The following is a 24544-nucleotide window of genomic DNA, read 5'->3' on the forward strand; positions in this document are numbered from 1 at the left end:
GGATGATCAGTCATCATGTGACTTTTCAGCCTCCCTCCGCTGCTGTCAATGGTCAGCAGACAATGCTCCACCCACTACACTGAAGTTTACGACACCGATTGGATGATTCTTGACTCTTGGTTAAGTTTCTGCAACAAATTTATGCAATTGCATCAGTGTACTACACTGTACTGTATTGTACTGCACTGTACTGTACTGTACTGCACTGCACTGTACTGGATTGTACTGCACTGTACTGCACTGTACTGCTGCTGAAGAACAATAAATTTCACATCATATAAGACAGTGATAATAAACCTGATTCTGATTCTGGTGATTAGTTCCTACAGGTATTATATTAAGGCAGTCCTGCCCAGGTAAGTATGAGGGAGTGCCTGACATCATCTGGATCCTCTCGAGGTCAGGGTCCCTGTGTGACTGACCGAACATCCCTCGACGTCAAGGTCACCGTGTGACTGACCCATCCTCCCTCTCGAGATCAGGGTCACCGTGAGGCCACTAGACCCTAAAAAACATGGATTCACAGATTCCTGCATCTTAAGGGAATCGAGGGACATGGGGATTGTGCAGGAAAATGGGGCCAAGGCAGATCAGCCATGACCTTGATGCACGTTTGAGCTGAATGGCCAACCCTGGCTCCTGATCCTTCTATACCAGTGACTGACCCCTGCATCAGGTCACCGGTCAGTGGCTTGTACCTTCCACCACTTGGAGACGGTGAAGCGGACAGAGACGGCCAGTATTTCCCTTCACACTCACACCTAAGGAACAGTGCAGTTGACAGAGGACCATTGTGGTTCTGAGAACTGTTTCCCACAGTGGACAGGACCTGCTGGGAGGAACGGGGGGGATACCTGGAGACCAGTCAGAGGGGTGTCCTACCTCACTGTCAGGATCAGGACTTACCTCTGCGCACTGCCAGTGCACCCATGCTGGAACGATCCACTGTGACGGACACCCACAGGATGGCGATCCAAAGGGACCACATATCTGCACTGAAGCCCTTCAACAATGCTCAAACATCACCTGGAAGAGAACAACATTACCGTGAGCCCCAGGTCACAACGCTCACCCAGAAACTGGACTCATTGGCCCCATTATACCACATGAACTACCCTCACTGCCAGTTCCTCACTTGTTCTCCCTACTTGTTCATAAGAGGCCACATCTGTCCTCACTTCACTCACTCTTCACTCATGGGTCAAAGCAAGGGAAACATTTCCAATCTAAATCCTTCATCATATTGGACACTTTGATCAAATTTCTTTGCATTCTCTGTTCTAAGACCAACCCCAGCTCCTCCGATTCGTCTTCATAACCGAGTGAGTGTTGGAGACAAGGCTGAAGCATTCACGACCAGTCTTGACCAGAGGTACTGGCTCAGTGAGCTGTCCTGCCTCCCTCCAAAAGCCACACAAAGAGATTCGCTCAAGAAACAGTTTGGAGCGCTGGATGCAGCAAACCCTGTGGGACCGGCAATTATCCCAGCTGTAGTATTGTGGACCTGAGCTCCAGAACTAGCTGCGCCTCTGGCCAAACTGTTCCAGTCCAGTCACAACACTGGTGATCACTGACAGCATGGAAAATTGCCCAGGTATGTCTGATTCACAGGACAAATCCAATCTGGCTGAGCAAAGTGATGGAAGGTATCACTGGCAGTGGTGTCATTGTTGCAAGCTGCTCTCTGTAGATCTATTCATTACTTTGATTAAGATGTCTTTATTAGTCACATGTACATCGAAAAACACAGTGAAAATGCATCTTTGCCTAGAGTTTGAACACTGTGGGCAGCCCCCAAGTGTCGCCACGCTTCCGGCACCAACATAGCACGCCCACAACTTCCTGACCCGTATGTCTTTGGAATGTGGGAGGAAACCAGAGCACCCAGAGGAAACCCACGCAGACACAGGGAGAACGTACAAGCTCCTTACAGACAGCGGCCGGAATTGAACCCGGGTCGCTGGTGCTGTAAAGCATTACACTAACCGCTACACTAACGGATAATTATTCTCTTTTAAATCTACCTTGATGCGGTGAAATAATCTGTATGGATGGCATGCAAAGCTAAGTTTTTCACTGTACCTCAGTGACAATAATAAACTAATTTACCAATTTTTATTTAACAGCACTTATTGATCAATAACTTGCTCCAGATACCTGGTTTTGGTTTTGCCAGGACAAGATCTCATCACAGCCGTACTCCACATACGGGCCAAGGAGATGAATTCCAGAGTACACAGAGACTGCGCTTGACACAAAGGCAACATGTGACCCAGTGTGGCCTTGAGGCACCCTGATAACACTGGGGTCAATGGGCATCAAGGAGAAAATACTCCAGTGGCTGGAGTCATACCTCCCACAAAGGAAGATGGTTGTTGGGGGTCAGGACATCACTGCAGGAGTTCCCCAGGACAGTGTCCCAGACCCAACCAACTTCAGCTGCATGAATGATCTTCCTTCTATCTGTTCAGAAGTGGGGATGTTCACTGACGATTGTCCCATGTTCCATTCCCAACTCCTGGGTAAGTGAAGCAACCCATAGCTGCACGCAGCAAGACCCGGACGGCATTCCAGTGCGGCTGAGAAGTGGCAAGTGACGTTCAGGTGCCAGACAAGAACCATCACCTGAGAGACAGTCCAACCACTCACCCTTGGCCATTACCGTTGCCAAGTCCCTCATCATCAATATCCTGGGGTCACCAGTGACCGGGAACTCAACTGGCCCAGTCACATAAACACTGTGGCCACAAGAGCACCTCAGATGTCTCACCCCCTGATGTCTTTCCACCATCTACAAGTTAGGACTGTAATGGGATACTCTCCACTTGCCTGGATGCGTGCAGGCCCAACAACCCAAGCAGCTCGACACCATCCAGGACAAAGCAACCTGCGTGATTGCTACACCATCCACCACCCTAAACTGGGAGAAGAGACAATCTTTCACTCACCCTTTAGTTCCTAGTTTCCCCAACTCTGCCAAAAAGCCTGGTTTGCAGAGGAACCAAAGTTTACTGAGTCTGTCTATACATCAAGCTGACTGAAGCTCAGACACACCACCTCCAGCTGACCACTGGTTTGTTTCGAGGTAGTAAGAACTTGCAGTACTGATCACAGGGCCTGATGTGAGCTCAGACTGCTCCCCGGTGGTCTGTCCTCGCCGGCTACGCTCCCATGTACCAGGTCAGTGGGAAAACCAGCAAACACTGAGCAGCTTAAGCAAGGCCCTGAACTTTGGCCTAGGGTCCAGGCACCCTATTTACAGACACCCCTTTGTACAGGAGCTGAAACCAAGGCAGATACTGAACAGTCCCACACATGTACACACACACACACACACACACGCACACACACACGCACACACACACACACACACACACACACACAAGCAGACACACACACACACACACACACAAGCAGACACACACACACACACACACACACACACACACACACACACACACACACCTCCAAAACAGCCTAATAAAAGAAAGTTATGGGAATTTCTTGGCCACAGCAGACTGGAATCCCAACCTCATGACTCTGAGGCTTCAGCAGCCCCATCCACCACTGAGCCTCACTGCCCTGCCTTTCATAGTGTCACTGGGCTCTGACGGGATGGGACAGGGGCTGGGGTAGGTAGCAGAGGGCTGGGAGCCACCAGTGACCACCTGGGAGCCAGGGCAGAGTAGAATGGGGAACAGCAACTGCCAGAAAGCATCACATGAGCGGAAGGAGAGCAGGGATCTCACCCACATTTTGTGACCAGTATTTATATTTCACTAGATTTGATTCTCCGCCCTTATCCAATAGTGTTATTGTGGGATCTTGCTGTGCACAATTGGCTGTTGCATTTCCTAGGGCAGCAGTGACTGCACTTCAAAAGCACTTAGAACCATAGAACCATACAGCACAAAACAGGCCCTTCGGCCCACCGTGTCGTGCTGTCCATCAGACCACCCTCACACTACCTAACCCCTTCCTCCCGCATATCCCTCGACCTCACGTTCCTCCATGTGCCTATCCAACAAGCTCTTGAACCTGTTCAATGTATCTGCCTCCACCACCACCCCAGGCAGTGCATTCCATGCACCAACCACTCTCTGGGTGAAAAACCTCCCTCTGACATCTCCCCTGAACCTCCCACCCATAACCTTAAAGCCATGCCCTCTTGTCTTGAGCATTGGTGCCCTGGGAAGGAGGCGCTGACTGTCTACTCTATCTATTCCTCTCAATATTTTATATACCTCTATCATGTCTCCTCTCATCCTCCTCCTTTCCAGTGAATAAAGCCCGAGCACCTTAAGCCTCTCCTCATATTCAATACCCTCCAATCCAGGCAGCATCCTGGTAAATCTCCTCTGCACCCTCTCCAATGCCTCCACATCCTTCCTATAATGAGGCGACCAGAAGTGAACACAGTACTCTAAATGTGGCCTAACTAGAGTTTTGTAAAGCTGCATCATAACCTCGCGGCTCTTAAACTCAATCCCGCGACTTATGAAAGCCAACATCCCATTGGCCTTCTTAACTGCTCTTTCCACCTGTGAGGCAACTTTCAACGAACTGTGAATATGAACCCCCAGATCCCTCTGCTCCTCCACACTGCCAAGTACCTTGCCGTTTACCCTGTTCTCTGCCCTGCAGTTTGTCCTTCCAAAGTGTACCACCTCACACTTCTCCGGATTGAACTCCATCTGCCACTTGTCAGCCCAGCTCTGCATCCTATCAATATCCCTCTGTAAGCTCCGACAGCCCTCCACACTATCCACAACACCGCCTATCTTAGTGTCGTCCGCAAACTTACTAACCCAGGCCTCCACCCCCTCATCTAAGTCATCTATAAATATCACAAAAAGTAGAGGTCCCAGAACCGATCCCTGTGGGACACCACTAGTCACTGCCTTCCAATCCGAGGGCACTCCTTCCACCACAACCCTCTGCTTTCTACATGCAAGCCAATTCCTAATCCACACTGCCAAGCTTCCTTGGATCCCTTGGCCTCTGACCTTCTGAAGAAGCCTACCATGAGGAACCTTATCAAACGCCTTACTAAAATCCATGTAAACCACATCCACCACACTGCCCTCATTAATCTTCCTGGTCACCTCCTCAAAGAACTCTATCAGGCTTGTGAGGCAAGATCTTCCCTTCACAAAGTCATGCTGGCTGTCCCTAATCAGTCCATGATTCTCCAGGTGTTCATAAATCCTATCCCTTAGAATCCTTTCTAACAGCTTACCCACCACAGACGTGAGACTCACCGGTCTATAATTCCCTGGCCTATCCCTATTACCTTTTTTGAACAAGGGGACCACATTCGCAATCCTCCAATCCTCCGGCACCACCCCCGTAGACAACGAGGACTCAAAGATCCTTACCAGCGGTTCAGCAATCTCCTCCCTAGCCTCTCGAAGCAGCCTGGGGAAAATCCCGTCAGGCCCCGGAGATTTATCTGTCTTAATATTATTTAACAACTTCAACACATCCTCTCTCTTGATATCAACAACCTCGAGAACATTACCCCTACCAGCACTCCCTTCCGCATCATCAAGACCCCTCTCCCTGGTGAATATCGAAGAGAAGTACTCATTGAGAACTTCTCCCACTTCCGCCGCCTCCAGGCAAATTCTCCCACCTTTGTCCTTAATCAGACCTACCTTCACCCTAGCCATCCTCCTACCCTTCACGTACTTGAAAAAGGCCTTGGGATTTTCCTTAACCCTACTAGCCAAAGCCTTTTCATGTCCCCTTCTAGCTCTCCTCAGCCCTTTCTTAAGTTCCTTCCTCACTACCCTATATTCCTCATGGGCCCTGTCTGAACCTTGCTGCTTATACCTCACGTATGTTACCTTCTTCTCCCTAACAAGTCGTTCCACCTCTCTCGTCACCCACGGTTCCTTCACCCTGCCATTCCTTCTCTGCCTCACCGGGACATATTTATCCCTAACATCCTGCATAAGATCCCTGAATATCGACCACATCCCCATGGTACATTTTCCTTCAAAAAGGACATCCCAATTTACACTCCCAAGTTCTCTCCTTATAGCCTCGTAGTTAGCCCTTCCCCAATTGAAAAACCTCTTGTCCTCTCTGCACCTGTCCCTGTCCATGACAATTTTAAAGGTTATGGAGCAATGGTCACTGTCCCCCAAATGCTCACCCACCAATAGATCCTTGACCTGTCCCGGTTCATTTCCTAAAACTAGATCTAACATGGCATTCCCTCTAGTTGGCCTGTCAACATACTGCGTCAGGAATCCCTCCTGGACACATTTAACAAATTCTGTCCCATCTAAACCTTTGGCACTAAGCAGGTTCCAGTCTATATTTGGGAAGTTGAAGTCTCCCATTATAACAACCCTGTTATTTCTGCTTCTCTCCAAACATTGCCTGCCAATCTGCTCCTCTATATCTCTACTGCTACCAGGGGGCCTATAGAATACTCCTAGTAGAGTAACTGCTCCTTTCTTGTTCCTTAACTCCACCCATACGGACTCTAGAGATGATCCTTCTACAACATCCATCTTTTCCACAGCCATAACAGTGTCCCTGACCAGTATCGCCACCCCTCCACCTCTTCTCCCCCCTTCCCTATCCCTCTTAAAACATCGAAAACCAGGAATATTCAATATCCACTCCTCTCCTGATGTCAGCCACGTCTCAGTAATAGCCACGATATCATAGTCCCCCATACTTATCCAAGCCCTGTTCATCCCCCTTATTCCTGACACTTCTTGCATTTAAGTAAACACACTTCAGTCTATCTATCTTACTACTTTTACAGCCTGTATTCTGCTTCTCCTTCCCCAAAGCCTCTCTGCCTGTTTGATCTAACTTTTCCCCATTCCCTTCTTCCTCTGACCTACTCTTCCGGTTCCCTTCCCCCTCACAAACTAGTTTAAACCCTCCTGTACCACCCTAGCAAATCTCGCCGCAAGGATATTGGCCCCCTTCTGGTTCGGGTGTAACCCGTCCTCTCTGTACAGGTCCCACCTTCCCGAGAAGAGATCCCAATGATCCAGAAATCTAAAACCCTCCCTCCTGCACCAACTTCTCAGCCACACATTTATCTTCCACCTCCTCCTATTCCTACCTTCACTATCACGTGGCACTGGCAGCAATCCCGAGATTGCTACCCTTGAGGTCCTGTTCCTCAATTTTCTGCCTAGCTCCCTGAACTCACTCTTCAGGACCTCATCCCCCTTCCTACCTATGTCATTGGTGCCAATATGGACCACAACTTCTGGCTGCTCTCCCTCCCACTCAAGAATCCTGTGGACCCGATCAGTGACATCCCGGACCCTGGCACCTGGGAGGCAACATACCATCCGGGATTCATGCTCACTGCCACAGAACCTCCTGTCTGTTTCCCTTCATCTGGTCATCCTGAAGCTGTGAAAACCTGTCAATAAACACGAGTATAAACTGTATAAGGATTTAAATTCAGTTCTAAACAACCTGGGCACAGTCAGCCAGCAGTGAAGCTCTTGGATTATCTTATAAATACAGCTGGTTCACTAGTTCAGGAATGGAATGTGTTGAGCTCATGTACTCTCAGATGATATACTTCTCTTTTACACGTGCAGGACGTGGACATCACTGTTTATTGTCCATCTGTCATTGCCCCTGGACGGAGGAGATAATTCTTGTATTACCGTGGGACTCTGGAGTCACATATAGACCAGACTGGACTTCCTCCCCCAAAGGACATTAATGGACAGGTAGATCTTTACAAAATCCAACAGCTCCACTTTGATTGCAATCTGCTTCCTCGAAGTTTCAGAACTGAATTACTTAAATTCCTAGCTGCCAGAGTGGGATTTGAACTCATGTCTCTGCATCAATGGTTCAGAACTCTGTCAGCTGGTCCAGTAACTTAACCACAGCCCGGAGACTAAAGGCTCGCAATAACGTGTCATTAGTGACTCCAGTCCCACACCTGTGATCTCTTTCATGTGGCCGAGTACCTCACGGACAGTCTTACATGGAGATCTGTGGAATAGTCAGCCGTCAACAATGCCCATCACGTGTGAAGTGAAACAAAGCTCTGGGCTGAGCTGTGCTCTGTGAAGTGGTGTGTAGAGGAAAGTGTTGTGAGGGACGGGCCATTATTCTGGGTCTCAGAAGAGGTAGCAGTCACAGTCACTTCTATTAGTCCTCCCTTTCTTCCCTTCTCAGGCAGTTCCTTGGGGATTGAGTGTGACTTACTTCCACTCTGGTTCTGTGGGGTCTGAGGTGAACGATGAGGGCGACTTGGGAACCACAGACGCTTCCACCGATGGGGCAGGCGTTAGCTGACGGAGCAGGTGAGCAGGTGGTGTGCGAGGGAGTGCACTCCTTCCACTGATGGGGCAGGGCTTCGGTTTTCATTCAGTAAGTCAGGAGCCATGGGATCCAGGGAAACCTGGCTGTGTGGATTCAGAATTGGCTCGCCCATAGAAGACAAAGGGTGGTTGTAGATGGAGTGTATTCTGTCTGGAGGTCGGTGACCAGTGGTGTTCTGCAGGGAACTGTTCTGGGACCCCTGCTCTTTGTGATTTTTATAAATGACTTGGATGAGGATGTGGAAGGGTGGGTTAGTAAGTTTGCAGATGACATGAAGGTTGGTGGTGTTATAGATAGTGTAGAAGGTTGCTGTAGGTTACAACAGGACAGTGATAGGATGCAGAGCTGGGCTGAGGAGGGGCAAACCGAGTTCAACCCAGAAAAGTGTGAAATGATACACTTTGGAAGATCAAATCTGAAGGCAAAATACAAGGTTAATGGCAGGACTCTTAGCAGTGTGGAGGAACAGAGGGATCTTGGGGTCCACGTCCATGGATCCCTCAAGGTTGCTGGGCTGATCGATAGGGTTGTTAAGAAGGCGTATGGAGTGTTGGCCTTCATTAGTTGGGGGACTGAGTTCAAGAGCCACGAGGTAATGTTGCAGTTCTATAAAACTCTGGTTAGACACACTTGGAGCATTGTGTTCAGTTCTGGTTGCCTCATCATAGGAAGGATGTGGAAGCTTTAGAGAGGGTGCAGAGGAGATTTACCAGGATGTTGCCTGGATTGGAGAACATGTCTTATGAGGATGGGTTGAGTGAGCTCGGGCTTTTCTCTTTGGAGAGAAGGAGGATGAGAGGAGACTTGATAGAGGTGCACAAGGTGATAAGAGGCATAGATCAAGTGGACAGTCAGAGAATTTTTCCCAGGGTGAAAATAGCTAACATGAGGAGGCATGCACGGCAGTGTAGCAGTTGGCGTAACGCTATTACAGCACCAGTGACCCGGGTTCAATTCCCACTGCTGTCTGTAAGGAGTTTGTACGTTCTCCCCGTGTCTGCGTGGGTTTCCTCCGGGTGCTCCGGTTTCCTCCCACATTCCAAAGACACACGGGTTAGGAAGTTGTGGGCATGCTATGTTGGCACCGGAAGCGTGGCAACACTTGTGGGCTGCCCACAGAACACTCTACACAAAAGATGCATTTCACTGTGTGTTTCGATGTACATGTGACTAATAAAGAAACCTTAATTTTAAAAATCTTAATTATAAGGTGATTGGAGGAAGATATAAGGGGGATGTCAGAGGTAAGTTTTTTTACACAGAGAGTGATGGGTGCGTGGAACACACTGCCGGCAGAGGTTGTGGGGGAAAGTACATTAGGGGCATTTAAGAGACTCTTAGAGAGACACATGAACGATAGAGAAATGGAGGGCTATGTGGGAGGGAAGGGGAGCAGGATAAGATGTCAGCACAACATCGCAGGCCAAAGGGCCTGTACTGTGCTGTAACGTTCTATGTTCTATGTTCTTAGACTCAAGGTCTCACACCATCTGGAATGTTCCCTCTCCACTGTGAGCAGTGTGACCAGGGATTCCCAGGAGTCAGTGGGTAAGTTGCATTTTTCCAAGGGAGCTTTGATTACACGAAGATTTGAATGTTTCTGTACCATCCCAAATTGCTCTAAACCCTGTTGCAATTTAATAAAAAGTGGTTTATTTCACTTAAGTAATATCTAAACTCCCCCTCATGGCACAATCTCCAGAATGTAAACACGCCAACAATTCCTATGGTGAGGAGTCTCCGGCCCATGATAAGGTTCCCAGCTTCTTTGAGTTGTTCCGGGCTCAGTATCAGCTCCAGACTTGTGGAGAGTTGGCAATTCTCCTGGTCTGTACTGCAATGAAACCATTTGTGCCAAGCTTACGAGAGAGAGAGATGAAGCACTTCTGGACAAACTTGAGGTCAAACATTGAGGAGCCGACCTCTGCAGACAGATCAGCTCACAGTAACTTGGCAGCCCCAACTGTTTCCTTTGGCTTCTACTGTTGGCAACTTCTGCTGAATTCGAAACCAAGTGTAGAGCTGGAAAAGAGAGGAGCAGGTTCAGGAATAGGTGGGGGGGAGGAATAAAGGAAAGGAGAAGAAAGGCAAGAGGGCAGAAAATGAAATGGAGGAGTGGATGAGAGGGAAGGGAGGGGGAGGGGAAGAATGGGGAGGATGGCAGGAGGTTGGGTTGGAGGATGGGGGTGGTGAGGGAGGGATGTAGGGGAGGGGCTGAGGCTGATAGGGAGAGGTCTCCACACCGTGCCACTGCTGAGAGCCGAGAGCTGGTGAACGTATCCACGTCAGGAGGTGACACGGAGGACTGGTCGGCCTCAGTTTTACACGTCGGACCTTGGCTTCACACCAACTGAGCCTCACTCTGTCCTGGACCCTGCCCAACTGGCGGTGACTCAGATGGAGCCTGGCCCCACCCAAGCCTCGAGGTCTGGGGTCTCAGAGAGGATGGGGAGGCCAATCTCAGGCTGTCGGGCAGAAGCAGTGGCAGCGTTTTGCGGGCCAACCCTGAGCCGCCGACACTGTGCTCCCGGTCCCATTATTGCCCAGAATCAGCTGGGGCTGACAGGGGCTTTTTTTGCCGATGGTGCAGATTCTACTACAGGCTACAAGTATTGGTACACAGGATCAACGGGCCTTGTGCTGGGGAGGGGGAGTCTGGCGCTGCTGGGGAACCCGCGACCTGGTTTCACAGCCTGCAGGGCACAATGCAGGCAGACGGTCACTTGCAAACTGCTTGCTATAAGCACCCTGCGCAAGCAGTACGTTCCACACAGCATGCCAGGTTCCTCTGATGCTAGGGCAAGGGGTGGGTGGGCAGGGGAGGGGTGAACACCCAGAGGCTGCTGGGCACACACTGCGACGTCAGACCCTGTACAGCACTCCACTGCTGGTTTTGAGAAACATCACTGGACACAAGGTCCAAGGTGCACTGAGGTTCACTGTTGGGAACGGGCCTCATCTCTATCCACACAGCAGCCTGGGAGACCTGATCACTGCAGGAAGATGCACGGTTCTTCATGTCTGCAGTTGGTGGCCTCTCCCGTCCCTGCCACTGCCTTCAAGGTCCCCCCAGATCCCCATTCCCCCTTCCATCCTGGTCGTCTCTCTCCTCCATGATCCCCTGTCCGCACTCCCCCATCCTTTCCCACAATCACCTCCTCCCCCTCTCCCTAACCTCGTCCCACCTGCACGCCCTCTGTGGTCTCCCCTCTGCAACGGTGGCAGATGGCAGAGCAAATGCCCCCGTGCAGGTTGCCCTCCGCAAGGGCTGTTCCAACACACCTGGCACCTTAGGTATTGGGCATTATAGCATATCGGGGCCTTGTTCAAGCTGGCCAGGGGCAGACCTCTGCTTCAAGGTGAGTTTTTACAAACAGCACAATTGGTAGTACTGCTGTGTCCACCCAATGACCCGTGTGTTGGGGGTACACTGAGGCTCGGTGAGTCACACCTTCATCACTGCATCGGACATCGGTGGGCTCCAGTCTCATCCTTGCAGTATCGAGGGACGGTCAATCTGGATAAAACATTAATCAGGTTCCCACCTCGTTCCTCAGGTCCATCAAAGTGATGCCATGGCAACATCTGAAGCAGAGCAGGTTTCCCCAGAGACGTGCCAAATCAAATTCCCAACCCCTACCACCAAAACAGGTCACCAATCCTCGTCTCACTGCTGTCCGAGAGGTTTCAGTGTGCACTACTTGCTACCTTATTACCGACATGACCATTCGTCTCAGAGTGGACCATTTTGTGTTGACCCACTGGGTGGGATACAGACAGAATCCCCTTGGGGTAAATGGGACAGAGTTACCCCACCCCCCACTAACCCTGCAGAGGACCTATCACAATCCCTACTTCCATTCCCAAGGGAAACTTTCTTATTGTGGGGAAGTGCTTTGAAATGCTGAGGACTCGGAAATCCAGCTCCATGAATTTCCCAGCTGCAACGTAAAACAAATGAAAAACAATCACAAGAGTTTTGGAGCAGGGGGAAATTCTTCAGCCACTGAACACACTTCATTTTGATCACATCAGCACTGATCCACCTTGGATCCTTAACCCCTAATCATTATTGCTAATTGTGAAGTGTTGTGATACACAACTGTTGTGAGATGGAGTTCCAGACTTCCCAGTCAGTGTCAGGGGCACTGGCGCTCCTGAATGCACCAATTCCAATTACAAATTAGGCCCCGTACTCTGGATTCTTACAGCCACCTCTCCAACAGCAAGGGGATTAGTTTCCAGCAATTTTTCACTTGCTCCAACACCTCAACAATACTCAAGGAAACAGAAGACCAATCTATGCATCCGTCATTTAACCCTTTCAATTCCATATCATCAGTGAACCAAGCTACACATTCTCCAACGAAAACAGAAAATGCTGGAAGGTCAGGCAGCATCTGTGGAGAGAGAAGCAGAGCTAACAGCTCAGAATACAGACCCGACATCAGAAAAGGGGCCCCAACCAGGAATATTATTTTTCTCTCCACAGACGCTGCCTGACTTGCTGAGTTTTTCCAGCATTTTCTGCTTTTATTTTACACCACCTGCAGTTTTTTTTAATTTTCCTCCAACCCTCCAAAGTCGATCCACCTTCTCTGATATTCACGGCGTAGAACTGAACACAATACCCTGAGTTCCATCTCTTCCTGGCCTGAACAGAGTGAGGAGTCTGTCACTGCCAGTGTGATGCACGTTACCACCAGGCAAGGCTTGGCAAACCAGAGAGGACAATAGCGAGGCAGCCCCAAGTGCAAAGTAACCATTGCAGAAGGTGTCTGGAATACATGGAGCCAAATATGGAGCGACAGTGAAACCCCAATCAGGTGTATTTAGTTCTGACACATCAACAACACCAACCTGTTCTCTTCACTAGCAGAGGATGACTGCCCAGTGAGTTTCCAACACCCAAACACTCCTGCAGCCCTGAACACAAATACCACTCTCGGAAATCATGGTGTTAAAAGAAACAATTCCACATGAAAGTGAAAACTATTGGATTGTACCAAGGAGTCCACTCTACATCACTGAAGTTCTTCTGAGAAAGACACCGGCCTCTTCTCCCAAAAGTGGACTCCAGTGCACTCAGAGGGTTTTCTTAGCAGTCTGACTGCAGGGAGGATGAGGTAAAGGAACCTGTGACTTTGCTCCAGACATTCCTGGGGCCTTCTGCAGCAGTGGGCTGCACCGCCAAACCCTCACCCTGCCTGCCTGTAAATAAATGGGTGATTGAGCACCCCAGGCAGAGCCCAGCTCAAACCCACCCGGTAACTGCTGCACACTGTGCTTCCGACAGGATCTCCTTTCAGCGACACTCGCAAGTCAAAGCAGACACTGTGGCAGGAAACAGCGGCCATAAGGGAAGAGCTGGGTGAAGAGAAAAGTCTGCCCTAACTTCTGAGGGACAAGCAGCGCTTGGATTCTGCAGCCCACGCGTTTCAGAAATGAGTATTTTTGCTGCAATTGGTTCTTGCGTTCCAAGTCCTGAATATTCCCGTGGCTTTCTCCGACTGAACTCTATTAGCTCTTGTGCCCAGGTATTACGAACTTTCTTTCACAGCGGGTGGTTTCCTTTTGCCTCCACTACCTCGGTCTTTGATCTATTGGAGCGCTTCACCTCACACTGTGCTGGAGTCAGCAAGTACTCTGCCAGCCAGAGCTCACAGGCGAACAGGCTGCTGTGAACCTGTGCTGTGAAACTGTGAACGAGTGTTGGTGAGTACGGGGGGGATTGGAGGGAGTTGGGCAGGTGAGGGACAACAGGTCACAGGGAGATAAGTGGGGAACAGGATCGATGGGATGGGTCTTCAGAGCCAGTGTAGTCCTGCGGGGCCTCTTCAGTGTGAAGGAAGTAAGAGATAGGTGGTGAGTGAACCAGAAACACAGAGCAAAAGGCAAACAGAAGTGTGTGGAAAGTGCTGCCCTGGAGTTTGCGGGACTTTGAGATTTCTTGCCCCCTGCTGAGTCAAAGGTCATCGGGTCACATGTCCTCCAGAGGCCAGAGACAGGGTGCAAGCAATCCCGAGGGAGTGCTGCACTGGCACAGTTACTGGCCTTCAGATCCAAGGTGAAGCTAAGGCCCGCCTGTCCTCCAGCAGGCAGTGAAAGTCTCCCGGGTACAACATCAGAGAAGAGCCACGAGTACACCCGGGTGTCCTGGCCATTACCTATCCCACACCAACAGCAGGAAAAGAGGATCACCTGGTCATTACTGGTCATTACCTGGTTATCAACTGGTCATTACCTGGTTATCACCTGGTCATTGCCTGGTCACTACCTGGTTATCAACTGGTCATCACCTGGTCATTACCTGGTTATCACCTGCTGATTGCCTGGTAATTGCCTGGACATTACCTGGTCATCAGCTGGTCATTACCTGGTCACTACCTGTTATCAACTGGTCATCACCTGGTCATTACCTGGTCATCAGCTGGTCATCACCTGGCCATTCCCATTTGCTTGCAAAAGAGAATTAGAGATGGAGAGAGAAAAGGACTGGGGGGCTACAGGGAAGGAGCTGGGAACGGGACTGACAGGGTCACTGGCTACAGCAGATTCACAGGCACCCATCCATGCTCTGAAGATCCTTCGATCCTGTAATGGCCTTACTGACTGTGGGAGTTTATTCAATGCAGATTGGTTGCCACACTTCCCACGTCACAACAGTGGTCAGTGCTTTTGGCTGCAAAGGGCTTTGGAACATCCTGGGGTTGTGAAGGACTAGAAGTCAGTCTCCCCTTGCTTTGCCCGGGGATAAAAATGTCAGAAGGCTTTGTTCATTTGCTTTGAATATTTTTGTTTATTCACAACAAAAGTATTTTGGTAACTGGGGTCCATCAACAAAAGACTTCCTGTTTCGATGACTAATGCAAGCCGGCTACAGTCAGGTATGAGGTTCAAGTTCACCAGCAGGAGCTCATGCCTCAGGGGCCAGCAGTGCCTGGGACAAGGGTTCAGAGGAACTCTCGCAGCAGGTAGCTAGGGAGTCTGGGGCAGGAAAGCTAAGGGTTTCCTTGCGGGGTCCTTGGAGCACTGGCCCTTTGAGCCTGTCTAGAACAAGGCAAACCTCCAAATCCCTTTTGGCAATTTGATGCCAGATTGTACTCCACAAATTTACAACACTTCCAGTAGGTAAACATGATTCTTACAGCCAGACGTATGCATGAGATCTGAGACCGACCAGTAGCTTATTATAAGATTCCTGGTCAAAGCAACAACTGATACCCCTCAGTGAATTGTACAATAGCACAGCCTTGTGTTTTGGCAACAGCACTAATTATTGTTGCCTCACTCTGCAGTCACTGGATCAGAAGAGTAAATACTAATACACTCCCGGGGACTTCAGAAAATATTGACATGGTTTCAGGGATTCCCAGTGAAGTAACACACAGCCTCCCCATACAATTTCTGGAAACATGAGCACATCATCTTCCCTGCAAACAGTGGAACTCATGGGAATTCCCAGCCAATGCCAACACAGTCCGGGCCACCACACTCGTTCTGAACAATTACACATGCAGAAAATGCCTCGGGCTACTCCAGCTCACATTAAGAATGCCTGAGAACAAGGAAAGGCTGCTGCTATGGTACAGATAAGGCAAGGAAACATAGAAACATAGAAAAGCTACGGCACAATTCAGGCCCTTTGGCCCACAAAGCTGTGCTAAACATGTCCCTACCTTAGAAATTACTAGGCTTACCCATAGCCCTCTATTTTACTCAGCTCCATGCACCAATCTAACGGTCTCTTAAAAGACCCTATTGTATCCGCCTCCACCACCGTTGCCGGCAGCCCATTCCACGCACTCACCGCTCTCTGAGTAAAAAACTTACCCCTGACATCCCCTCTATACCTACTCCCCAGCACCTTAAACCTATGTCCTCTTGTGGCCACCATTTCAGCCCTGGGGAAAAGCCTCTGACTATCTACCCGATCAATGCCTCTCATCATCTTATACACCTCTATCAGGTCCCCCCTCATCCTCCGTCGCTCCAAGGACAAAAGGCCAAGTTCCCTCAACCTGCTTTCATAAGGCATGCTCCGCATTCCAGGCAGCATCCTTGTAAATCTCCTCTGCACCCTCTCTATAGCTTCCACATCTTTCCTGTAGTGAGGCAACCAGAACTGAGCAGAACCAGAACCAGACCAGAAGTGGGGTCTGACCAGGGTCCTATATAGCTGCAACAATACCTCTCGGCTCCTAAATTCAATTCCCCGATTGATGAAGGACAATACACCATCTGCCTTCTTAGCACAGAGTCAACCTGTGCAGCTGCTTTGAGCATCCTATGGACTCAGACCCCAAGATCCCTCTGATCCTCCACACCGCCAAGAGTCCTACCATTAATACTATATTCTGCCATCATATTTGATCTACCAAAATGAACCACTTCACACTTATCTGGGTTGAACTGCATCTGCCACTTCTCAGCCCAACTTTGCATCCTATCTATGTCCCGCTGTAACCTCTGACAGCCCTCCACACTATCCACAACACATCCAACCTTTGTGTCATCTGCAAACTTACTAACCCACCCCTCCACTTCCTCATCCAGGTCGTTTATAAAAATCACAAAGAGTAAGGGTCCCAGAACAGATCCCTGAGGTACACCACTGGTCACCGACCTCCACTCAGAATACGACCTTCAACAACCACTCTTTGCCTTCTGTGGGCCAGCCAGTTCTGGATCCACACTGCAATGTGCCCTTGGATCCCATGTCTCCTTAGTTTCTCAATAAGCCTTGCATGGGGTACCTTATCAAAAGTCTTGCTGAAATCCATATACACTACATCTACTACTCTCCCTTCATCGATGTGTTTAGTCACATCCTCAAAAAATTCAATCAGGCTCGTAAGGCAGGACCTGCCCTTGACGAAGCCATGCTGACTATTCCTAATCATATTATACCTCTCCAAATGTTCATAAATCCTGCCTTTTAGGATCTTCTCCATCAGCTTACCAACCACAGAGGTAAGACTCACTGGTTTATAATTTCCTGGGCTATCTTTACTCCCTTTCTTGAATAAGGGAACAACATCCGCAACCCTCTAATCTTCTGGAACCTCTCCCGTCTCCATCAATGACGCAAAGATCATTGTCAGAGGCTCTGCAATCTCCTCCCTCGCCTCCCACAGCAGCCTGGGGTACATCCCATCCGGTCCTGGCGACTTATCCAACTTGACGCTTTCCAAAAGTTTCAGCACCTCCTCTTTCCTAATATCTACATATTCAAGCTTGTCAACCCACTGCAAGTCCTCACTACAATCCCCTAGATCTTTTTCCATAGTGAATACTGATGTAAAGTATTTTTTTTAGATTTTATTTACAGCGTGGTAACAGGCCCTTCCAGCCCAACGAGTCGACGCCGCCCATTTTAAACCCAATTAACCTACCCGTACATTTTTGCAATGTGGGAGGAAACCAGAGCACCCGGAGGAAACCCATGCAGACACGGGAGAACGTACAAACTCCTTACAGACAGCGACGGGAATTGAACCCCGATCGCTGGCGCTGTAATAGCGTCGCGCTTACCACTATGCTACCGTGCCGCCCGTCATTAAGTAGCTCCACTATTTCTTCTGGATCCATACACACTTTCCCACTGCTGCATGTGATAGGCCCTATTCTTTCGCATCTTATTCCAGGATCTCCCAGGATTCACTTTCTGGGAGAGAGGAAGGCATCGCTGCAGGTGTTGGCTTTAGTGTGGGGCTCAAGGGTCCTGTTCGAGGTGGGAAGATTGCGTTTCAATAGCTTGAATGAATATCCTTGTGGGAAGGTTAACTAGAGCTAGAGGAAGAATGGAGTAACACAGTGCAGAGGAGACAACGGCACAAGAGTTAAGGTGACTTCAGGAAAAACAATGAACTAGTAGAGGAGTAAAGGAGTGATGGACGATGCAAACAGTGAGATTCAGGTGAAGGGACCAGTCTTTCAGAGCAGAAATATGGAGAAATGTCCTCACTGGGAACTTCATAAACCTCCGGAGTTCTCCCTCCAAAGCTCAGTTGCTGAGTAGGTTCAAGGCTGAGACCAGTGATACTTTGGACACTGTGGAAAGCAGTGAAAAAGGAGACCAAGCCGGAATAATGATGAAAAGATGGATACACCCTGATCTTATGGCTTTGTGCAGGTAGGTCAAGAGGCAGCAGAGCCTCTTCCTGCCTCTACGTCCCTCAACTGTCCTCGTAATCCAACCCTTTACCTCAGTGTGGTTCTGGAAATACAACTTTTCAACTCTGTCGAGGACTCAGATCTTTTCTGAGGTGTGGACCTCTAAGTAGGGTCCAACCAGAGTTCTCTGCAACTCTCACTTCCACCCCTTGCATTCCAGCCTTCTGCACCCCAGCATGCTCATTTCCACCAGCTGTTTCCCTGAATCAGTCAGTGTTCCACTGGTCCAATTTTATTACAATTCAGAAAATCTGCTTTAGATCTAAAGTGGATGACCTCACACATTCCCACGCTGAATGCCATCTCCATTCAGTCTAAAATTCATCTGCTTCCATATGTGCTATTTACCATTACACAGGTTGGAGGAACAACACCTCATATTCCACCTTGGGAGTCTCCAACCTGACGGCCTCAACATCAATTTCTCTAACTTCTGGTAACCCCTCCCCTTCCTTTTCTTCTCCCCACCCCCCCACTCCTTTGTCTTCCCTTATTCCTGTGGCTCCTTGGTGACCTGCCCATCTCCTCTCCTCCCCTCCCCATCCTTTATTCCGTGGTCCACTGCCCTCTCCCACCGGATTCCTTCTTCTTCAGCCCTTTGCCTCCTCTACCGATCACTTCTCAGCTTCTTACATCTTCCCCCCTCCCCGACCCACCTACCTTCCCCCCCTCACCAGGACTCATCCGTCACCTGCCAGCCTGTGCTCCTCCCCCTCCCCCCACCTTCTTATTCTGGCTTCTGCCCTCTTCCTTTCCAGTCCTGATGAAGGGTCTCGACATGAAACGTTGACTGTTTATTTCCCTCCACGGATGCTGCCTGACCTGCTGAGTCCCTCCAGCACTTTTTGTGAATTGCTCCAGTTTCCAGCATCGTCAGAATCTCTTGTGTTACCATAATAACCAATGTGATGACCAGAACAAACTGAGGCAATGGCTCTCTGCTCCATCGTCCAAATTATTTCTAATCAAGTGCAAACCGAAGACCAGGCTATGATTGAGGGAGTCACATCCAGCCCGTGAGTACATTTCCATTTTTTAATTCTGCACAGTACTTCAATAAGTTCCCCACTTGTCAGCAAGTTACCCAAATTACATGTGCATCCATCCCTTGTAGAGGTGCCTTACTGGCTGCCTCGTGAATGAGCATATAGATAACATGGAAGGACACTCCTTTATCAGCCACACAGTGTGTGTCATACCACCAAAGAGTGGGAGATCCAGAAGCAAGTTCCAGAAAGATACAGAACTTAAATTGTGGCAATAGGACTAATGATCCTAAGCCTGCGGGTTGGATACATTATCAAAATAAAAAGCAAGGAATTCTTGAGATGCTTAAAGAAGAATTTTCAGTCAAAGGATTAAGCACTTGGGGATTTCATACAACAGGTAGAGCAAGCCTTAGGGAAACAATGATCACCACCCCATCAGAAAAAGACTAGAACATGGAACAGTACAGCACAAGAACGGGCCCTTTGGCCCACAGTGTTGTGCTGAACTAATTCAGCTCATGACATCTATTCCTTTCTGCCTGCACATGGTCCATATCCCTCCATTGTCAGCATATTCATCTACTGATCTAACAGCCTCTTAAACACCACTATCGTATCTGCCTCCACCACCACGCCAGGCAGCGCATTCCAGGCACCCACCGCTTGCTGTGTAAAATACTTGCCCCACACATCTCCTTTAAACTTTCTTCTTCTCACCTTAAATGCATGCCCTCTGGTGTTAGACATTTTGACTCTGGGAAAAAGATACCAGCTGTCTACTCTATCTATGCTTCTCATAATCTTATAAACTTCTATCAGGTCTCCCCTCAGCCTCCACCGCTCCAGGGAAAACAACCCTGGTCTGTCCAACTTCTCCTTATAGCACATGCCCTCTAATCCAGGCAGCATCCTGGTGAACCTCTTCTGCACCCTCTCCGTAGCCTCCACATCATTCCTGTAACGGGGCAACCAGAATTGAATGCAATACTTCAGATGCGGCCTAACCAGAGTTTTATAAATCTGCAACATAACTGCCTGACTCTTGAACTCGGTGCCACCCTATCAACCTGTGCAGCCACTTTCAGGGAGCTGTGGACTTGGATCCCAAGATTCTGCTGTACTGCCATTAACTGTGTAAGACAAGGGAAATGGGAAAGTGTTCCATTAGGGAATGGATATTTTCCTGTGGCTTACTAATTGTTCCCATGGATTTGAATCAAAGGTTAGCTGGCAAAAGAGAAAAAAATCAGCTTTTTGGGATATAGTTTGGGAAAAAATTAGGACATTTCTGAAGAAATGTATCAAAGCTTCTCTGGGCAAGTAAAATTGGAAATGGAGGTAAATGGTGGAATTCAAATACTGGAGAGCTTCAGGCAGCAAGCAGAAAGGGCAGTGGGAAACTGGAGAGGAGAGGACTAACAGGTAGCAGCACACACTGATGCCTGCCATTCACACAGAGGGGAGCAGGAAGGGTGGGCTGAGGTGATTGGAGACCGAGACTCAGCTTCCCGTAGAGCAGGACACTGGTGATTATCCCACGTCAGGAGAAGGGCAAGCTGCTGACGTAGTGGCAGAGGAGGAGACGGCACTGGTGCTGTGAGGGGACAGGATGGATAAAGGGAAGTCGGCAGTGCTAAGGTAGGTTTACCCAGGCCTGATGGCTTATGTCCCAGGTTGCTACGTAAATATAGGGGACAGCGGGATGTGGGAGATAAATGTCATCCTCGAGGGAGAGAAATATCAACCAGGGGTCCAGGCCTGTCAGCTGAGTGTTGGGGAGGGGGGAAACTGTGAGTGACCGTAATCAAGATCGACATTTATGGTCATTTGGGAATGTTAAGAAATAATGTCTTATGAGGATAGGTTGAGCAAGCTCGGGCTTTTCTCTTTGGAGAGAAGGAGGATGAGAGGTGACTTGATAGAGGTGTACAAGGTGATAAGAGGCAGAGATCAAGTGGACAGAGACCTTCTCCCAGGGCAACAATGGCTAACACGAGGGGACATAATTTTAAGGTGATTGGAGGAAGGTATAAGGGGGATGTCAGGGGTAGGTTTTTTTACACAGAGAGTGGTGGGTGCATGGAACGCACTGCTGGCAGAGGTTGTGGGGGCAGATACATTAGGGACATTTAAGAGATTCTTAGATAGACACATGAATGACAGAGAAATGGGGGGCTATGTGGGAGGGAAGGGTTAGATAGATCTTAGAGCAGGACAAAATGTCGGCACAATATTGTGGGCCGAAGGGCCTGTACTCTGCTGTAGTGTTCTATGTTCTATGTAGTGATCAGCAGAGAAGTGCAATATGATACATTTAGAAAGCAGGAAATGGGCAGTACATTTTGAATGCTAGAATTTTAAAGAGGGTCAAAGAGATCAGGGAATGGAAGTAAATAAGTCTTCTGAAATGGGAAGAGGGGTCAAGTACACAGTTTAAATGTATTTCGTACCCTTGACTTTAAAACTAGAATGGAATGCAAAGACAAAGATGTTGTGCTGAACTTTCTGAGACTTCAGCCTGAGAGTTGGGCCGGGTTGGGGCTGCCCCGAGTCCAGGTGTGGGGGCAGTGGTGAAGGTGCCGGGGGTTACTGTGGGGGTGGGTGGATGGCGGAGCGGGGAGACTGCCACCGCCTGCAGGGACTGAAGAAGGTTCCATTTCTCACCTTCCAGCACCGGAGATTAACGGGAAACTAACAGAGCTCACAAAGATCAAGGAGTCTTAACGAATAGGAAACTCGGAAGTTGTTAACCAGATGACACAGAATTAAGACGGGAGGGGGAGAAATGCTTCGGATGTGGCAAGTGGTGACCTAGGATTGCACCGCTGGAAGGGAGGCCTTTCAACAGCAGCTTTCTAAAGAGAATGGAGTATATATTCGAAGGAAAACATACTTGGGTTACAGGCCAGACTCGGAGGTTGACCCTCACTGGGGTCTTTTCAATGCACCGCGGACTCGGTCGCCGCACGGTCTGGTTCTGTCCCGGGACTGCCCGCACACTTCTGGGAGCCCGCACACCGCAAACCCGCTCACATCCCTGGGACACGCTGCGAAGTTGCCAATTGCGGATCCACGGAGCGGTACCGGTCCGAGGGACACACACCCCAGCGACCCACCCGGGCACACTCTGCCCCGGCCCCGGGAGCTCCCACACCATCCACACACCTTCCAGACGTGGTCCCACCGCTGGGAGTGCGGGCGGATCTGCTGGAGGGTGGGCTGGAAGTAGTGGGGGGGGGGGGGGGGTCTGGATTCAGGGACCTTACGGGAACGTGTTGAGGATGTCTGGCAGCACCCCCATCCCCCCCCCCCCCCCTCCTGCCCCCTCACCGCCCGCGGGGCTCCGTCAGCAGTCGTGGCGAATGCCCAGAACCCGGGGCGGATTCCTCGCCCCCTCCCCTCTGCATTGTGCCTTCCAGCTGCTGCATCCCACAACCGGACCCCCTGCCCCCCCCCCCCCACCGACTGTCGGGACCCCCACCCCCTCCCCTCCTGTGAAGGCAGAGGGTCCCTGCACCTCCAAGCCCACCACACACTCACCTTGGGTGGGAGCCAGAGCCCTCCCTTCTGTTCTCGGTGACCCGGGCAGGGGCCGCCTGTGTCCGGGACCCTCTCCGCAAGTGTCTCGCTGCCTCACACCCCCGGCTGGACCATCCCCGGGAGCCCCCGGTCACCACAGGGCACACGGCGGGCGCCTCCGCCGCGGGGGGGGGGGGGTGTACCCCGGCCGACAGAAGTGTGGAGCCGCTCCCGGAGAAAGTTGGAAAGTGTGCACGAAGTTTGTGGGGCCGGGCGCCGGGAGCTGATGCGCAGAGACTGACGAGCGGGGACACGTCCAAACGCGCATCTGGTGCAGCGCTCGGCTGGGGAAGGAACGGAACAATGCCTTGTAGGGAGGCGGCGGGTCCGGGGGAGGACCAGCCCGGGATCGGGGGGGAGGATCAACCCTGGATCGGGGTGGATCGCCGGGATCGGGGGGGGGGGGGAGTTGGGGGAGGATCATCCCGGGATCAGGGAGTGGATCGCTGGATCGGGGGTGAATCATCCCGGGATCGGGGGGAGGGGGGGGGGGTGGTGTCCGGGATCGGGGAGTGGAGCGCCCCGGGCTTGGGGGTGGATCACTGAGCTTGGGGATTGGATCACTGTGGGCTGAGGGAGTGGATCAGTGCAGGTCTGAGGACTGGATCACCGGGCTCGGGGACTGGAAAAGTCAAAGTGGAGTTTATTGTCAGATGCATAAATTGTGCACAGGTACAATGAAAAACTTACAGCAGCATCACAGGCACAGAGCATCAGATATACAACATTCACAAGAAAAAACATAAGTCAAACGTAAATTATACAAGAAAGAACACTATTAGAACAAAAAAAAGTCCATTGTTGGTGCAAAGTGATCAAAGTGGTCCCAGTGTTGCTTTCCTGAGGTAGTGATTAGTGTTGGTTCAAGAACTGAGTGGTTGAAGGGAAGTCGCTGTTCTTGAACCTGGTGGTGTGGGACTTCAGGCTTCTGTACCTCCTGCCCGATGGGAGCTGTGAGAAGATGGCATGGCCTGGATGTTGGGGATCTTTGATGATGGATGTTGCCTTCTCGAGGCAGCGCCTCCTGTAGATACTCCCGATGGTGGGGAGGGATGTGCCTGTGATGTATTGGGCTGAGTCCACTGCTCTCTGTAGCTTCGAATTGCTGTACCAGACCATGATGCAACCAGTCAGGACACTTTCAACGGTACATCTGCAGAACTTTGTTGGAGAGTTCGGTGACAAGCCGAACCTCCTTAACCTTCTAAGAAAGTAAAGATGCTGGCACACCTTCCTTGTGATTGCATCGATGTGCTGTGCCTGGAACCGGTCGCCCAATACATTAATGCCCAGGAATTTAAAGCTGTGGGCGGTGGGCTTGGGGTTTCAGTTGGCCGTCACCCAGCGTGGATCCACTCTCCCTGGTGACTGGCTCCCAGAGCCCGTTGATTGGCCGGTCAGCCCCGGTCTGCCGGTGACCTCTAGTTCCAGCCCACCGTTGGGACGTCTGCCAGCTGTTCCTGATCAGATGCCCA

At 50.3% G+C, this 24544-nt stretch overlaps 1 protein-coding gene across 2 annotated transcripts in view; it reads right to left on the reverse strand.

The window, feature by feature from the left end:
• col16a1 (collagen, type XVI, alpha 1) overlaps nt 1-23343 on the reverse strand; it is a 212184-nt gene extending 188841 nt beyond the window's left edge. Inside the window, exons 1-2 of one of the 2 annotated variants that reach the window (XM_052036512.1) lie at nt 23031-23343; nt 907-1026 (exon numbers count right to left, since the gene is read on the reverse strand). In XM_052036512.1, coding sequence (XP_051892472.1) covers nt 907-988 — 82 coding nt within the window. In that variant the 5' untranslated portion in view covers nt 989-1026; nt 23031-23343. Of the gene's footprint in view, nt 1-906; nt 1027-7325; nt 7367-23030 lie in introns of those variants that run through there. The other variant, XM_052036513.1, reaches the window with a different exon arrangement.
• Nucleotides 23344-24544: the final 1201 nt, after the last annotated feature.

The sequence above is a fragment of the Pristis pectinata genome, chromosome 22, assembly GCF_009764475.1.
Source record: "Pristis pectinata isolate sPriPec2 chromosome 22, sPriPec2.1.pri, whole genome shotgun sequence".
Lineage (NCBI taxonomy): Eukaryota > Metazoa > Chordata > Chondrichthyes > Rhinopristiformes > Pristidae > Pristis > Pristis pectinata.